Source organism: Podarcis vaucheri (genome assembly GCF_965113315.1).
Source record: "Podarcis vaucheri genome assembly, chromosome: 13".
Taxonomy (NCBI): domain Eukaryota; kingdom Metazoa; phylum Chordata; class Lepidosauria; order Squamata; family Lacertidae; genus Podarcis; species Podarcis vaucheri.
This window is the reverse complement of record NC_138751.1, coordinates 34,187,553-34,206,091: the sequence shown is the minus strand read 5'-3', so window position 1 is coordinate 34,206,091 and position 18,539 is coordinate 34,187,553. Positions and strand designations below refer to the sequence as shown.

Sequence of the window (18,539 nt, the reverse complement as noted above, 5' to 3'; positions counted from 1 at the left end):
GAAGATATATGCCTGTAAATAAGCAGTGGGAATTCTGCCAGAAAGCCGCAATCAATTATGGATCATGATTGTGTAGTCAAAGGTTTGGAATACCACACACACCTCCAAGTTTCACAAGAAAACAACCGCCATATGGCATCCAAATTTGTACACATTTCAGATTTTAAAAGCCTTGGCACATTGAAACTTCCAAGCTAACCTGAAAATGATTGTGCTGGACATAAGTGACGCTTATGAGAGTAGTTATCTCTGCCTTGAACTCAGAGCGTGATTTCAAACAAATCATTTTATCTCAGCCTCCTCCAATGCAGGAATAACAGACTGACCTACCTACAAGGCTGTTGTACAGATTACTAAAATATCCCATGCAAAGTTCTTTGAACGTTCGGGAAGCATTATGCAAATACAAAGGGTGACTATGTCCAAAGCCTCCTCCTTCGCATTCAAATCTATTTCCAGGATTTACAACTTGAGTCCTAAGTGGGCTCAAATTTAGCCCTGATAATAAATATCCACTCTACCAAATAAGGGGAGGAGAGTAGTCTGATGATAATAAATCTGCCAGACCGGTACTTATCGAGAGCCAACACCCAACAGCCCTGCGCAGTTGCTCTTCTCAAAGCATTTTGCTCAAAAACTTCCAGGAGAATCATGCATTAAGTTTGCACATCAAATCAGGAGAGAGCAGCGCAATACATAATTTTAAAGTATTGTAAGACTCTGCGTGGGTTAAAAATGAGGGAGAAGCATTTTTACGTTTTCCAAAATTGGTACATCTCTCTTTTCTTTCGAATGAAAGATGGTTTTCCTATTCTCAGGCAAGAATTCTTTCGCAGAGAAAGCCCTCGTTACAAATTGTCACAACTTTGTTGCCGTCGTCGTCGTCCCCCTCCTGCGCGGCGCACACATTTGAGGAGAGATCTTTATATGTATTATATTTACTGGGAGCGGTCTGGGGAGGGAGGATGCGGCAGCCCACCCAGTGCCTGAGCGGGGCGGAGCAGCCCAGCTCGGCCGAAGCTCATCTCTGCCGTGGAGACATCCGAGATGCAAAAGGCAGAGGCCCGGCCACGTCAGCACGACCACTTCGGGGGCGCCGCAAGGGGACGAGGCGGGGAGCGCGCCGCCGGAGTGCCGGTCGGACCCATGGAAATCCCCGCGGGGCTGATGCTGGTACGAGGGCGGGGAAGCAGCGACGAGGGAAAAGGGGCGAAAGCCGGCCCTTGGGCTAGGCAGCCGCCTCAAGCAGAGGATTTTGGCCAGCGCGAAAGGGCAGCCGTTCAATTCATTTTGACGCGTTTGCTCTCCAGTACTGTATCTGTGGAACTGTCTGCCTCAGGTGCCCAGAGGCGCGATGCACCTTCATTTGAGTGGGGCGGAGGGGGAGACGCCGCTAGATGTCGGCGCCTGAGGCTGCAGAAATGTCTAGGGCGGGCCCGCGGGAGGGGCGGGGGGAAATCCGCCACCGAAGCAATTGCCTGCGCGATCAGAAACGGCTCTCCAAACTGCGTTGTACAGTTCATTTTCTGAACTTTAAGCACTTCGGTTACCAAGGGCCGTGTGCACGCCCCAGGAGACGGCGACGCGCGTGTTTGCAAGGCGCGTTAAGAACAAATGTCCTGAAAAGGACGGGCACAGGACAAAGCGTCCTCGGCAGGGGCCTAGTTCTTGCTGAAGTGGTAAACATGTGTCTCAGCTGCACCACGTTGGACTGCAAGTGGGGGGGGGGTCTCATGACTGAAGGGTTTACCTATGCGAAACAAAACTCCCCTCCGCATAGAAAACTAGAGCTAAGGGAGAAGGGTTGGAACACAGCCTAGTCTATTTTTCTTCCTGATAGGCTCCTTTTCTGTGTGGGTAGGTGAATCTATTTTTCTTGTGGGAGTCCCCACATTCCATCATACCAGCTTCCACTTGCAGTCGAAAATAGTCTAGTCTGGACACCAGTTTATCCCTACCAGTGTTGAAGTAATGTCCAAAGTGAGCGTTCTCCAGGGGGAACCCTTTAACCCAAAAGCAATATCCAGAGTGACAGAGACAGGGTGTGACTGTTACTTAAGGAAAGATTCCAAAATCCATATTAGGGCAATGCCTTTATCAGACTAAACAAAAGATAACAAAGCAGTGTTTAAGCTTTCAAGTTCTCCAGAAGTCTTAATCAGGCTAGAATTGTAAACAAAACAGAGAAGAGAATACTTGACCTAAGGGGGAGGCTAATAAATGTATTGCCATAATATGAAATATGACATTTTTCTTATAGACCAAAATGGCTTACCTTTATTTTTTGTTTGGCCCAAGGTATGTGTTTCAGGAGGTCTTAGATCAATGATGAGGAAGCTGAGGCTCTGCAGATGTTGTTGGACTACAGCTCCCAGCATCTATGACTGTGGGCTGTTCTGCCTGCGGCTAGCGAGAGTCCAACAACATTAGGAGTGCCTCTGGTTCCTCATCCTGGTCTTCGACCGTAAAGTCTTAAGTGGACAGCACATCAAGGAGCACCTCAGAAAAGACATTGCGAATCAGGAAACCCTGGGGAAATGGGGGAGAATTCTAGGTTTCTGGGGTCAACAAAGCTAGAGAGATACTATTTATTGTGGAAATAAAAATAATAATAAAATGTCCAGTAGCACCTTATAGACCAGCTAAGTTTGTTCTGGTATAAGCTTTCATGTGCATGCACACTTCTTCAGATACCAATGGACTTCCATTTCATTTGTTGTGGGACACAGTCCTTCGAGATCAGTTCTGTCCCCAGGAAGAACTGACACAGTGTCATCAGCCATACAAAGTTAAAAGAGATGGCACTCAGAATTAGTGGGGTCTCAAAGAAACAGTATTGTGAAAAGGGAAGGGACAGACCCCAGGGAGAGGGAAGCTGGTTCAGTATTCCACATCCAGGGACAGATAAGAGAATCCTTACTAAACGAAGATGGGGAGACTCATACGGGATGGGTTTCAGGCAGAGTGGGACCCAAAGGCATGGAGGGAGGCACCTCAAGGGAGTCTGCATGTAGAATGTGAGGGACCCAAGAACTCACTACCATGAAATAGTAGTAGCAAGTGGTCCTTAGTAAACAAGCTATGGAAACAACTTATCTTGAACAAGTTCTGTAGAGGAAACCCAGAGAGACAGGAAGTACCATTTCCTGTTTGCGTTTGGTAGGCCATAATATTTGGCTGCTGGTGGTGGGCTTTGTTGTTTTTGTGTGGGTGTAGACCTACTTTGCATAAACACCAGTGAGGTCGGAGATGCACGGAAATTAGTTAGCTAGATATATGAATGAAAGAGGTGCAGTGCCAGTCCAGAGAGCGAAAAGATTGAGTGCAGTTGGGGAAATCAAAACAATTTTGAACTGTAAGCTTATAGGGGGCAGGGTCCTTTTTTGTATAAATTTTTGTGCTAAGTTCCATATATATTAATGGTGCCATACAAATATTTATTTTTTATTTTTGTAAAACAACTACCCTGCTCTTCAACCAAAAATGCCCATTGATTTAGATATTTAGATATGTTAGCTACATGGTATATGGTACTTGTATTTGTGGTAGTACAAGCTAAATGGGACAGTTCATAGATCTTAATATAATAATATAATAGTATCACTTAATATTTTCTGGCTTTTTAAAAGTACATTCTTATCCCTTCATCTAAGTAAAATTAATTCATTTTGATTCTAGGAACCGTCCCTTTACACTGTCAAGGCAATTTTCATCTTGGACAGCTTTGGGCAGCGACTTTTGGCCAAGGCAGGTACCTCCACCAATTTTTTTAAAGGCTCAGTTCCACTCTGGTAAGACTTCAGGTAGAATTATGAACAACATTTTTCAGGTTGGGAATAGAAGATCTCTGCTGGGGTGCATTCAGTAGTGGAGGTCAAACACATGAAACAAGAAATCCTACTACTTGTCCTTTGAGAAGGCCAGACCAGCTTATCTGAGACTTGCAGTCAATCTCACACCCAGAGAATTGAGACCTGCTTAATTTGAACAGTGCACCCGCAGCATGTGTCCTCAGACCCTTCATTGGGTTGGGCTTGTTGATTCCATCCCAGAAATTAAGAATTGCTATGCTGGATCACTGCTTAACAGCAACCAACCAAGTTCAGGGGGGTGGAGATTGCATAAGGAGGGCAACATCTGCCTTCTGCTGTTATTTCCTAGCATGAGGTCAGCAAGAGATCCTTATTACCTTGGCTAATTGCCCCAGCTGTACTGGTGCCCCATGTAGCCATCCAATCCCTTTGAAAAGCTACTTTTGCTACTTGGGACCAAACACTCTTTGTGTTCATTGAGCTCCATCAGTTGAGTCTTCGTATCACGGGAATAACTTCCTGTTCTCATAAATGTGTCCCCATCAATTTCAGCCACTGATTCCACCTTTATGCATTCTGACAGGTAATAGTTTTTCACTCTCTGTTCATCACTGATGTGAGGGATGAAGGGCCTGTGGACCTCCAGATGTCGCTGAACACAGCTCCTATCATCCCTATTAACCACACTGAGGGCCACATGTTCCCCATGCCTAATGTATACGTTACTCATTCTTGAGAGAGAAACCATAGAGTGCAGGAGCGAGAGCGTGAAAGACTGTTAAAACTGTTGAGAGAGAAAGCAGAGTATGAAGGCTAGAGTGGCAAGAGATCCATGGCCAGTCTCTCTCTCTCGCTCTCTCTCACCTTCACTCCCTCTCCCTCCAACCCAGAAATAAACAGAAGATTTCAGAGGTGGGAGCATCCAAGAAATTTGAGGGCTGCATTCAAGCCCACCTCTGATGTAGTCCAACATTTTGTTTCCACCAACAGCCAACCAAGTGTTTCTGAGCGCTCACGGGTGGGCCAAGAAGTTAATAGCGTCCCCTTGTTTATCCCTAGCATTTGGTCTTGGATATAGATTGTCTCTGAATATGGAAGTTCCATTTAGCTATCATGCCTGATAGCTATTGCTCTATCTATTGCTCAGGAGCACTGTTCTCTAACAGGCTTTTACCAATTTTCACATCGAGGGGATTTTCATTTTCAATGAACGTGAATGTTGTGGGAACTCCATCTCCCATCAATCCCAGCCAGCACATCCAGTGATCATGGATGTTGGAATTTGTAGTCCAGTAACAGCTGGAAGACCACAGGTTCACAATCCCTGCTCTAAAGTCTGGATAGAGCTGATTCTTATTTGTTAGCCATTCCCTACTCCTATGCTGCCTCATCCTTGTTTTGAGCCTCCTATTCTGGCTCTCCACAGTATTATGATGACACCTTTCCATCTATGAAGGAACAGAAGAGTTTCGAAAGGAATGTCTTCAACAAGACCCACAAGACTGACAGTGAGTATGCGGCCATTAAAGATAAACAAACAACCAGCAGCCTCTAGTACCACCAGGCACTCAACCATAGATCTCCTTGGCTCTTCTCCTTCCCTTGAGAAACAGAGACCACATCTGCACTGTACATTTAACATAGTATCGTGTCACTTTAAACAGACACCGCCCCCCAAAAGAATTCTGGGAAGTGTAGTTTGTTAAATGGGCTGAGAGTTGTTAGAAGACTCCTATTCCCTTCATGGAGCTACAGTTCCCAAAGTGGTTTAACAACCAGTCTTTCTTCTTAGTTCTGTGAGGGGAATATGGGGACTCTCAGTACCCTTTAAAATATTACAGCTCCCAGGATATCTTGAGAAAAGCCATGACTGTTTAAAGTGGTATGATATTGCTTTAAATGTATAGTGCAGGTGGGACCAGAAATATTTCCGTCAACCAAGAGTGAAAAGAGACACTTGGAGTGACAAAGGGACAGGTGATGGCAATGTGGAGTGGTCCAGCAGCTGGCCTAAGTGATGGAGAGAGATCAAGAGGAGGACACATTGCAGAAGGTTTTTCTGCGCTGCGGAAGAGGAGTATGGGGGTGAATTTGGCCTGCACTCCTGAAGCAAATTTAGTTGCTGGTATGGAGACATATTTACCCCAAGACAAATCCACTCCGCTGGTTTGCATTTCAAATAGGTACTCCTGTAGAAATGTTAGCCATTATCTGGAGAGGAATAAGCAGTCTTTAAAAAATAAAATAAAAACCTGCCACTTAGAAGATGTTATGCCAAGCACAATCTTGTATGCTCTAACTGTTAGAAACCTGTGTTGGACAAGGCGTTTGCCTTATCTGCAGTCAGACATTGGCAGGCCTCCTTTTGGTCCCTAACTCTGCCATGCCACACTGTTCTGGGTGCAGTCAAGAGGAAAACCCCTTCAGCTGTGGGACAGCTTGGCACACCCTTTAAAAGGTAAACAAGCTCCATCTCAGTCAGATGGAGCCCATCAGAAAAGACCTGGCTGACTCAGATTCCATCCATTTACAACTGCAGCATGGGTAGAATTAAATTGTTAGAAATCATAAAAAATAAATCAGAAATAAGGTCACCACAAGCAAATGAGGCAGGGCCTGATGGAGTTGTAAGGTTCTCGAAGGTGGGATAGCTCAGTTGGTAGAGCATTAGACTCTTAATCTCAGGGTCGTGGGTTTGTGGCCCACGTTGAGCGAAAGATTCCTGCATTTTAACATTGGGGGTTGGACTAGATGCCCCTCGTGGTCCCTTAGATGCCAACAATGTAGATGCAAACAATACAATTCTATGATTCTAAGAGCTTTCCCGCTTCTCTCTCTAAACATAATTTCTCTTTCTTGTTTTCCTCAGGTGAGATTGCTTTTTTGGAAGGCCTGACCATTGTCTATAAAAGCAGCATTGATCTTTTCTTTTATGTAGTGGGAAGTCCCCATGAGAATGAGGTAAATATTATTAATTTTTTAGCCAGCAGGTAAATGAGCTAAATAGTGACTTATGTAGCCTTGTACTTCTTATTTTGTGGTTTCATTGCCTTTCATTTCTGTCCGTCCCGTCCCCCCAAATGTTGAACAGAAAACAGTTATAGGTAGAAACCACGAAGAGAAAGGTTATAATTAAGCTTACACATGACTTTACAAATGGACAGGACTCTGAGTAAAGATTGCACAAAGTCATCACATTGCCAAGTAATAGTGCTATGTTACATGTTGTGTAGAATCACCGTTTGCTTCTGTTCCCAGCTAATTTCAGAAAAACAAAGCTACAGCAAAGCTTTGGGGCCCCTACGTGAAAACAACCTATGTTCTGTCTGCTCTGTGTGTTTCTAGTAGATGGTCAGGGAGAAATACAGTACATGTTGAAAAGATCACTTGATTTTGTTTTTGTTGATGTGAGTCTTCCTTTCTTGGTCCCACTTTTTAATAGCTGATGTTGATGTCCGTTCTCACCTGTCTCTTTGAATCTCTCAACCATATGCTGCGGTGAGTATCATCATTAATCCCAGCGGAGATCAATGAGATTCTCACAAAGTGGAAGGGACAAAATAAATAATCGCTGTGACCTGTTGCCCAAAGATAGTATGTGTGCCCATGTGCTCGTAATCCAGATCATAGGTAAAGGTAAAGGGACCCCTGACCATTAGGTCCAGTCGTGGCCGACTCTGTGGTTGCGGCGCTCATCTCGCTTTATTGGCCGAGGGAGCCGGCGTACAGCTTCCGGGTCATGTGACCAGCATTACCAAGCCGTTTCTGGTGAACCAGAGCAGCGCACGGAAATGCTGTTTACCTTCCCGCTGGAGCGGTACCTATTTATCTACTAGCACTTTGACGTGCTTTCAAACTGCTAGGTTGGCAGGAGCAGGGACTGAGCAATGGGAGCTCACCCCGTTGCGGGGATTCGAACCCCTGACCTTCTGATCAGCAAGTCCTAGGCTCTGTGGTTTAACCCACAGTGCCACCCGTGTCCCCAATCCAGATCATAGTTTGGTACAAAACAGAGGATGGGCATACTGCAGAGAAGTGTAGCTGTAGAACAAAGAACATAAGATGGCTCAAAGAAGCAAGTGAAGCTGCATGCTACAGGGAATGGCAAAACTATGAGAATTTCTCAGTGGATTGTGTCTATTGCAATAGCAGATTAACAGTATCTCCAAGCTCAAAGTGCTTTCTGCTTTCCAGAAAAGCTTTTATTGGCAAGATACGTTCCTTCCCAAAATGTTCCCCTTGATTTATAGGGTATTTTAATGGACTGTCTCTTCAAATACCAAGAAACTGGTAGCAAGAATCTGCATCTGTGACTGTTTTCTAGGTGCCCCTGTCATCAAATGTGAAGCTGGTGACAATGAAGGAGAGAGCTTTTTCAGTAGTGGCACCCTGCCCATGTAATACTGACCTTAAGGAGGCTTGCGTACTATCCATTTTGCTATCATTTGGGCAGCACTCCTTTTTATTGTCCAAATACAACAAGAAGCTCTGCCCCTTTGCAGAATTCTCACCATCCTAGTTGTTCTCCTTCTGGCACACTCCCGTTTGTCCTCCTTTAAAATATGGCACCTAAAACTGGACACAGTTCCCCAGATGTGGCTTGACCAGCACAGAAATGACTCCTAAACTAGTTTGAATCTAGTAGTGTAGATATGTTCCTGGTGCTCATAGTTGCCTTGCCTTGTCTTGTATCTAGAAAGAACGTGGAGAAGCGAACCCTGGTGGAAAACATGGATGGGGTGTTCCTTGTGGTGGATGAGATCGTTGATGGCGGGTGAGATCATGTGGAAGGGGAGAAAAGGGAAATGAATTAATTTGGCAGATCTCAGCAAGCTGGCTCATGTCACCCTGTTTTAAATCTGGAGTTAAAAGGATCTGCCATAGCTCATCCAACTCACTGAGATTCAAACACTTGCTGAGTCCCTAAATCACATTAAGGAATCCAGTTAAAATGTAAACACAAGTAACAAAATGTGAGCTCAATTAATTCATGTTTTACATTTTACATTAGATGTGTTTTCTCCTACTTTTTGAACTAGTAAGAGACTCACAATTAAAGGTAATTTATCCTTTTCAAAAGGCAGAATTGCAGTTGATGCATTGCTCCCTTGCTTGAGGGAAATGAAATGAAAAAGGTTTCACAAAATACCAGGAGGAAGGGAGGAACTTTATGGGAGTTACTACTTTTGTTTTTAAAGGCTCTCATAAATGTTCCTACACTGCCATGGTGCAGCCTAGGGAGAGATCAGATATAAAATGAGAACAGGGCTTTAGAAAACAGCAGCGCATAAAATAAATGTCGCCAAATGGCACAAGGAATGCCATGGTGCTGTTCATCACTGACAACATCCAGTAAGCCACAGCCACAATTGCACAAATTGTATCTTAAAAGAAATGCAGTGTGTGGCAACAAAACGTTGCCTTTGGATCAGTAGTGTAAAGTGCTTTAGAATCGCTTCCCCAAATGCTTCTGGATTCCTTGCAACAGCTGCATAACAACTGCATAGTTCTTGCCAGAGACACAGATCAAAATCTCCCTTCCCAAGATGTTTCATTTTTCTTCTCCATTTTAGTGTGATTTTGGAAAGTGATGCCCAGCAAGTCATCCAGAAGCTGAATTTTAGGGTAAGTGGTCCCTTCCTTCCTTCCTTCCTTCCTTCCTTCCTTCCTTCCTTCCTTCCTTCCTGTAAATATTCTCTCATCTCTGCACTTTATTCCCTTGCTCATCTCCCTGAACCTCTTTCCACCTCAGACGATCCCGGAGCCTGCAGCTTATGGCTTTGTTCTCTTTGATTACATCACGGGTAACTCCGAATACAATGAAATTTTGCCCGAGAGGCTCTACAAATAGCGAACTGTTCTTGCAAACAGGATGCAGGAGTAAGACTTGACTTCCTTCTAAGCATGTCGCTTTAATGCAGCATGGCAGCTGACTGGGTTAAAATCATCCTGCTTCCTTTATTCCCCATTGCAAATCATCCAGGGAGATTCTTTCTCTCCTTTCTACCTGTCTGGCTTTTCCCACACCTCTAGACCCTTTTTGGGGCTGTGGCTAAAACTAGCTTGTGTGCATGTAGGAATGGAGGGGGGCACAATTGCAAGAAAGCAAAAAAAGCCCAGATACTGTAAAGCCCTAGACATTTTGATCTCATGGTACCATTTAGGCCAGAACCTGTGTGAAGCCAGCACTCGCGCATCTCTAGCCAGCTTATATCGAATTACTGTTGTTATAAACACACACACACAATGGTTCTATGAGATTGTATGTTGTTGGCAAAAAGGAGGTGGCTGGGTAAAGAAGTAGGAAGCAAAGGTAGCCAAGGGGATGCAAAAGAGACTGAATCTACCATAGGGCACAAACAAAACCTTTGTATTACCAGTGGCTGCTTCCTTGCCTCCCAGGAATGCAACTTTTTATTATATTTTACAAGAGGATATCTGAACTGCCAATTCATTAAAAAAAAGAGTATACAGTAAAATCATTAAAACATTATAAAGTTTCAAAGTAAATTAAGAAACGACCAACATAGAATCAAATTAATTCTCTAAAGAGGCTTGTGGAAAGAGAAATGTCTCTAGCAGGCAGCTAGACAACAGGATTGTGGGTGCCTTCCATTGCAGACATGGCAAACTTTCTGCAATTAAGGGAAGAGAAAATGGTGCAATTTTATTGCATTCGAACGGGTTGCTTCTGTCTTTCATCCCATGAGGATGCTGGTGGAGGGATACTATAATTAAAGCTAAATAAATGATTTTTAATAAGTGGCCAGAGGGGTAGCCTATATTTGTATAGGATGAGTCAGCCGCAAAACACATGCAGCATGTGTGTGCCTGGTATGATATGGTGTATGTGTGAGCTTCTAAGCATGCTGTGTCAACAGCAGTATTAAACTATGTTCCCACTTCATCAGAATATGCACAAACACTCCCTATATTTGGGTTTGCTTTCCAAGTTGTTTTTTTAAGGAGGACATGAGCCTGCAGCATGGACAACTTTTGAGTGTAACAATGCTCTCGATGTTAAATATCGCTGCTATTCGTCTGGTTTTGCTCCTCTGATGGGAAATAGGATTGGGAGAGGATATGTAATATCAGTAGCCTGGCTTCCAACCTTTAAGGGCTCTTGCAGAACTATCTCTGCATGTGTTGTACCCACCTCCAGCAGCTATGGGGGTGATTCTGTTTATGGCCTGTTTCACACAGGAGCCTGGTGGTGAAAAGCTGAGTGACTGTGGCTGGTAACAGACCCAAGAACAGCTAATGGAATTAGGCACAGGAGGAGCCAAGTCAGAGGAATGGTCCATTTGGTTCATCATTGTCCACAGTGCGTGGTTGCATATCTCCCATGGTGTCAGACAGAATCTTTACCTAGGGATGCTGGGAGAGTGAATAGGGTCTTGCACCTAGTTAAAAGCCACCTCTTCCTACCCTCTCTCAGTGCCACCATTGCCACCACTTGCCTGCTGGCTGAGGCATCAATGGAGGGAGAATAATCAGGCAGGAAGCAATGAGGTCCAATGTACACTGCTTTAGCTGCACATTGAATTTTATTTGCCATGTTACCCTATTGGCCCGAATATAAGCCACACCCGCAAATAAGCCACGCCTTTAAAATTTGGCGGCTTGGGGGAAGATTAGAAGCCGTGGACAGGATGGGTGCCCGTGCTCTCGGGCTGCGTCCTCGGGGGGGGGGGCGAGCCACACTGCTTTGCCAGAGGCATAAGGTTGCAAATATAAGCCACACTTTAACGTTTCACAATTTGAACTTGGAAAAAAATGTGGCTTATATTCAGGCCAATACAGTATTGTCCTATTGTCCATTTGGAAAATACCTTTTGGGATTCTTTACTGTCTGTCTGCTTGGAATTTTCCCATCTTGAATAATTTGAAGTTGTCTGCAAATTTTGCACTACCTCATGGCTTCCTTCCACCTCCAGATCACTTATGAATGTTAAAACACTATTCCAACTATTCCACTATTCCAAATGCAATGTGAAGATTCCCTCCAATGTGAAAACTGCCCATTTATTACCGTAAATTTCGCTCCATAACACGCAGATTTTTCCTCCTAGAAAGTAAGGGGAAATGTCTGTGCGTGTTATGGAGCGAATGCCTACAGATGGCGGGGGAATCTGCTGCAGTCGTGAGCAGTCCGTGGCTCGCTTTGAAACAGCAAAGCGGGTGTAAGCGGCTCCTGTCAGCTAGCGGAGCCGGGGAGGAGGGAGAGAAGCAGAGCGGGAGTTGGCTGCTTTAAAACAACCCCGTGCTCTCTGTCCCTGCCTGCAGTTTTTTGCTGTCCGATTTTGGATTAGGCACTGTAGGGGCTGTGTGTGTGTGTGTGTGTGTGTGTGTGTGTGTGCTTGAGCTATCGTTCTCCTCCTCCTGCTTCCCCTTCACTCTCCCTGCGCCCCTGCGACGTTAGAATTGACACTCTGTGTGTCTGTGTGTGCGTGAGGGCTGCTTCTCCTCTTGCTTCCCCTTCACTCTCCCGACGTTAGAATCCACACTCTGTGTGTCTCTCTGTGTGTGAGGGCTCCTTTTCCTCTTGCTTTCCATTCACTCTCCCAGCGCCCCTGCGACTTTAGAATTGACACTCTGTGTGTCTCTGTGTGTGAGAGGGATCGTTCTCCTTCTCTTGCTTCCCATTCACTCCCCCAGCGCCCCTGCGACTTTAGAATTGACACTCTGTGTGTCTGTGTGTGTGTGAGGGATCATTCTCCTTCTCTTGCTTCCCATTCACTCCCCCAGCGCCCCTGCGACTTTAGAATTGACACTCTGTGTGTCTGTGTGTGTGTGAGGGATCATTCTCCTTCTCTTGCTTTCCATTCACTCTCCCAGCGCCCCTGCGACTTTAGAATTGACACTCTGTGTGTCTCTGTGTGTGTGAGGGATCGTTCTCCTTCTCTTGCTTCCCATTCACTCCCCCAGCGCCCCTGCGACTTTAGAATTGACACTCTGTGTGTCTGTGTGTGTGTGAGAGATCGTTCTCCTTCTTACTTCCCATTCACTCCCCCAGCGCCCCTGCGACTTTAGAATTGACACTCTGTGTGTCTGTGTGTGTGTGAGGGATCGTTCTCCTTCTCTTGCTTCCCATTCACTCCCCCAGCGCCCCTGCGACTTCCAGCGCCCTGCAACTTTAGGGCCAGTTCTCTCTCTCTCTCTCTGTGTGTGTGTGTGTGTGTTGACCTCACTGTGCTTGTTGGGGGAGAGTGTTGGTCGCGCTTTTTCTTGATTTGTCTCAGAGTGGTTACTATCGTGGTTTCCTCGCTGGGGAGGAGGGAGAGACGCAGAGCCTGCTTGTTCTAAAGGAGCAAAGCCGGAGAGGAGCCTCTTCTGCATTATTAGCAGCACCCTTCTCCACCCCCCCCCACGTGTGCTCCTTGTCCCTTGAGTGCTTTTCCTTCCCTCCCCACTTAAAACGTGGTTACAAAGCACGGATCCACATGGATCCTCAGGATTTTTGCACTGGGTCACCCCAAATTCACCATCAGATCACATAGCATGTCCATGGCTACAGCCTGCACAAAAAACACACACACACCCACTGTTTCATGGGGCCGCAATGGGGCAAAAACGTGGTTACAAAGCATGGACCCACATGGATCCTCAGGATTTTTGCATTGGGCTACCCCAAACTCACCGTCAGATCACATGTCTGTGGCCACAGCATGAACCACAAAAATCATACATCCACTGTTTTGTTTAGAATATTTTTTTCTTGTTTTCCTCCTCTAAAAACTACGTGCGTGTTATGGTCAGGTGCGTGTTATAGAGCGAAAAATACGGTACTTCCTCCTTCTCCCTGTTCTTTAATCCATTACTGAACTGTCAAAGGACCTGCCCCATTATCTGGTGACCGCTAAGGACCAAACTAGACGAAGAAACCATTCCCAGAATTACCAGCTGTGCGAATGGCTTTTAAAAAGCAAATGGCAGGCTCATGAGGCCTGATCTAGATCAGGAATCTGGTGTGGGAATTTCGGAGGGGGGTTGCACTTGCTGTTGTTATGGAAGAAAAGCTCCCATTCATGCTCCCTCCCCATTCACTACAAAGAGGCATTTGATCTCGATTGGGACTGCAGAAGGGGGGAAAGGGTTAAAGCCTAACTTAACACCCACCCACCCACCCCTGTGCCAGGAGCCTAATCCAGATTGTGGGGGAGTGGGCTTTTTAAAAAGTCTTTCACACCGTTGATAATTCTCTGGATGGTGCTGCATCCAGTTTGTCCGTAAATTTAGTTAGGATACAATCCCATGGTCCCTGGAAAGTCATCCTAGGGGCCATAGTATAGAACAGAACAGATCCCTCTTTCTTCCTGCAAAGAAGGGGATCTGCCTTCACAAGCCTCCCAGTTACAGGTGCAAAAACTTTGCAGCCCTTGTTGCTCTGCTGTCAGAGGTAACAACAAAGGGGGGGGCAGATAAAGTGAAAAACACCATACTTCCCCCCCTCAAGCCATCACCTGCCCACCTTTTGTCCTGGCCAGTGCAAGACTGGATGAGTTTTTTTCTATCTCGGCTTCTGAATTAGTTCTTCAAGAGATCTCCCTGAAAAAAGCTGCCTGGGTTGGCCTGGGTGTATCTCTCCCAACACTTATTCATAAATTTTGTCATAATGGTCTTTAGCTGCTCAATTTCTCACTTGTGGTATATTTAAAGGAAATGTCATTGTCTGTGTCTTCAGCATTTTGCTCTTCAGATCCCCTTAAATTTCCTCACCTTTCCCCTGCCTGTTTTTAGGTGGAGGACAGCTCTTTATCTGAACACAGTGTCACTCAGGTGAGTCTACTCTGGAGTTTCTCTTGCGTGCAGGTACCCTGCTCTCAGCAGGCGGTGTCGTCGTGCGGATTAGTTAGACAAGTGGGACCCGCAACAGAATGTTGCAGTGCAGAGTGTAGCACTTCAGGATTCAAGCTACTCCCTGCTCCATCCCAACTTCCTCCTTGTTTTCCCTTCTTCCCCCAACAAAAACTTAAGTGTGCTAAGTGTCTAGAAATTGTTCCAAGATGTTTTATGGGGCCCCTCTCCCTGGTTCCAGCTCCCAGGTTTTTCTGTGTTTCTGCAAATATTTGGGTATCCCCAAGCCTGCCTATACCTATCCTCTTGTGCATGGACAGTGTATTTTGACTACCATATTTCTTGCTCTATAAGACTCACTTTTTCCCTCCTAAAAAGTAAGGGGAAATGTGTGTGCGTCTTATGGAGTGAGTGCAGGCTGCGCAGCTATCACAGAAACCAGAACAGCAAGAGGGATTGCTGCTTTCACTGCGCAGCGATCCCTCTTGCTGTTCTGGCTTCTGAGATTCAGAATATTTTTTTTTCTTGTTTTCCTAAAACTAGATGCGCCTTGTGGTCTGGTGCGTCTTATAGAGCGAAAAATACGGTATATAAGGATTTGCACTCAGATAATGAGCTTGTTAGTAGCATGTAAGATGTGTGCCAGAGGCAGTTATGGGTATTGTCTGTGTGGTACGCAATATTTTCCCACAGGCATGCATGCCCTCTCCCCCAGCAAAGCATATACTTGCCTTTGCAAACGTACAATTAAAACTCTGCTGGGGAAATTTCTGCGGGGAGAGCTTCAGTACCCAGTCTGCCTGGAAGCAGCTTTTCTTTTTTAAAAATCGGCATCGGGACTCTACTGCATGTGTTTGCACAGAGTGCGTGCATGACATCAGCATGTGGCCATAGAGGTGTGTATGTGAGAGAGGGAGGGGGAGTGTGTGTACAGGATACAGAGCGCAAAGTGAGAGACTGCGCTGTTTTCTCTTCCCACAAACCGGAAAGTTGCTTCCTGAAACCAGACCCTGTTCAGCCAAACAAGAGGCTGAAAAATGTTGGTAATATTGGCAGTGATCCTGCTCCACCTCCCCTAAGGTTTCTTATCCCCCCCATCTCACTAGCTATCTCCTTACAGGCCGTCTTCTCCAAGTTAATCCTGATGGCATAGATCAAGAGGACAGGGGGTGGGTCCCTGGCAGGTCTCCTAACACCGTACTAACTGCCTCTTCTTGTCTGCTGCCTTAGAGTAAGTAGTTGGCAACATAAACCCCTCGAGTCTGCGCTGCTGCTTTCGCCTGTGAAAATATTTCCCATTTTAACACAGTTGCTCCGATCCATAGAACGAGAACCATTGCCTAAAAAACAACCTGCGTAATCAATGCTCAAATATCCCAAGGAGTTGATGTTCGCAGTTCCGGGGACCAGGAGACAGGTCCTCAAAACTGGGGTGGGAAGGGGGAGATAGAAGAGCGTGGTATAAACAAAGATGATCTTTGTTTGCCAGTCTGATATGTTTGAGCCTACTCCCTGTTTGAATGTTACTTTCTCGTGGCTGCTCTTGCCAAGTCTAACTGATATGTGGCTGTTTCCTTCAACACTTTTTTACATCTCCCAATTCTCTGTGGCATATTAGGGGTATACTCAAAATTGTCAATTTAACTTTTTCACAGTGAAAGAGTCTTGGTGGGAATTTTCAGTTGCTTAACTATTCCACACGCTGCTCATTGCCTGTTTGAACTTGCTTGTTTTCCTTATCTGTAGCTCTGACACCAGCCAACCAAGGATCCCATAGGTAGTGTGAGGCCATCAGGTTTCATGCAGGAATGGCTGCATGACAGCTTCACAAAGCCAGATCAGAATGAAGGCAGAGAGTTCTGCTTTCACTCTGAATAGGCTCCCTGACGATACTGCATAGGCCATCAGATTATGCTAAGTGATGATACTAAGCAAGAATGAAGGGCAATGCTTTCTGCCTTCACTCCGAATGAAAGATCATTTTGGCTGTGCTTTGCAGTCCCTCCTGAATTATTGTCGAAATGGGAGAATACAATTTGTAGCTTGACAACTTTTTTATGTGAAATATGCCTCCACCATCTTACAACATACATGTACCCTACATATCTATATGGGCTTTATCTAGTTTGACAATCATGGGTTGTAGTTTGATTCGAATGCTAAGAATTCTTCATTAGAGATTTGCAGCTTTCCACACAGGACTACATCTCCCAAGATTCCTTAGAACGAGGGAATGGATATTAAGACAGTTTAAATCTGTATTAGCCTATAGGGCACACTTGCAACCAACTGCACCATTTCGCATAACTAGCGCCGTGGGGCCACATGTTGCCTAGCAACTGCAAGCACACTTTACATAGGTCTAGCATCATAGCTGGGGAGAAAGCCGAGGAGGGGTCAGGGGAGAGGGGCTGGCACTAAGGGACACATTACAGTGAGGGACAGAGGACATACTGGGGCCCAATATCCCCTTTGTCCACAATGGGAAAACTAAAGGGCATCACACATAAATGCTTGGCATATCTATATATGCACCAATGTTTGCTTAAACGTTGTGATCAGATTACTGTGGACATGATATAGTTCATCATTTTCAAACAGAGGGAGAACTCGGATAGAGTTGGGAAGTCCTTAGCATCCAGTTGCCCGGGCCATCACAAACTTTTGTGTCTGTCCTAGAGCCTGATTTTGCATTCAGTGATCACCCCTTCTTCATCTGAAAGACACACCTGCCCCCCCTGGTGTTCAGCTAGTTAGGTTGAGACCCTTCCCAAGATTTGTTTCCTTTAGAATGTTCATCTGGATTTAGCTCCCAGAGCTTTTTTTGTTTAAAAAAAGGCAGTGGCAGATGTGACACCAGACTAACAAACATCAGCATGCCTCTTGAGTACGTGCAGAGTGCCTTTTCCATGGCTTTGTATAACTGCAATTGGCAGCTATATATTCAGGACTGGAGGAAGATCTTCCACGTCAAAAGAAATGACTCCCAGTAGAAATGGGAAATTGGACTCCAACTCCCACCAGCCCCAGCCAGTGTGGCCAACACAATGCAAGTTGCAGTCCAACAACACCTGAAGGGCCACATGTTTTCCTGATTTACAGGGTGGTTTGAACCACAGTATCTGCTGGTTGACTTGCATCTACATTGTGCGTCTGGTTGACCGGGATTATTAGAACACATGTTCCACAATGCATTGCTTTCTGTTTGAGAGATGCTGTGTTTTGGATGATTTGGGTAGGGGATGTGTTTTGAGGGTGGTAGTGCTGGGTGGTCCTGCCTCATATTTGGTCCAGTGATCTTTTGGCTCCTGCGAATTTATTTCTGGACTTGCTCTTCGTTAACCATCTCCCAAGACAAGCTCGTAAAGATGCAAAGAAATGCAAACAACAGATCCCTTTAGTTTTAACTTCAGAATGGCTAATCAAATTGCCCCAATGCAGGGCCTACAGATTCCCCATCCCTTTGGCCTAGCCTGTTGGCAAAACACTGGAGACAGAAGCAATTAATTGTTCTCATTTTCTCTCTCTCTTTCCCCCCAACTTGTTCATAGGTTCTGCAGTCTGCCAAAGAACAAATTAAGTGGTCCTTATTAAAATAAAGTCACCCACAGCAAAGGACACGGCGTTGGAGAGTTTTGCTTTTACATTTTCTCACGTTGCTCTGTTCTTGTGAGCCCTTCCCATTTGCCCCAAAGGATGAGGATGGAACCTTTCAGCGGGTACAAGTTGGTTGGTGACTCTGACAAGTAGAGAGAATACTAATTTCCCAGGGACTCACCTGTGTAACTTTGGAGGGCTGGGGAAAGTGTGTGTATATTTTAAAAGTGTTCTAAACAAAGTAATAGAATAATCTATTACAGCCCTTCCCATTTTTGGACTACAACTCCCATAATTCCTGCTAATCGGCAGTTATGCCTAACAACTGCATTA

General features: G+C 45.4%; 1 protein-coding gene across 4 annotated transcripts; it reads left to right on the top strand.

Moving 5' to 3' along the window:
- The first annotated feature begins 941 nt into the window (after positions 1–941).
- On the top strand, positions 942–18,224 carry COPZ2 (COPI coat complex subunit zeta 2). 4 transcript variants are annotated; one of them, XR_014213264.1, is made up of 11 exons: positions 944–1,173; positions 3,679–3,747; positions 5,239–5,320; positions 6,682–6,773; positions 7,255–7,310; positions 8,509–8,586; positions 9,386–9,437; positions 9,565–9,692; positions 14,553–14,591; positions 15,730–15,840; positions 18,161–18,224. XR_014213264.1 is itself a non-coding variant. In XM_082197414.1 (9 exons), the coding sequence occupies exons 1-9, from the start codon at positions 1,048–1,050 to the stop codon at positions 18,206–18,208; spliced, it is 642 nt and encodes a 213-aa protein (XP_082053540.1). In that variant the 5' UTR covers positions 942–1,047; the 3' UTR covers positions 18,209–18,224. The 4 variants fall into 4 exon arrangements, 1 of the variants encoding a protein (XP_082053540.1); XR_014213262.1 differs by lacking the exon at positions 9,565–9,692 and having other exon boundaries at positions 942–1,173; XR_014213263.1 differs by lacking the exon at positions 15,730–15,840.
- The last annotated feature ends 315 nt before the right edge of the window (positions 18,225–18,539 follow it).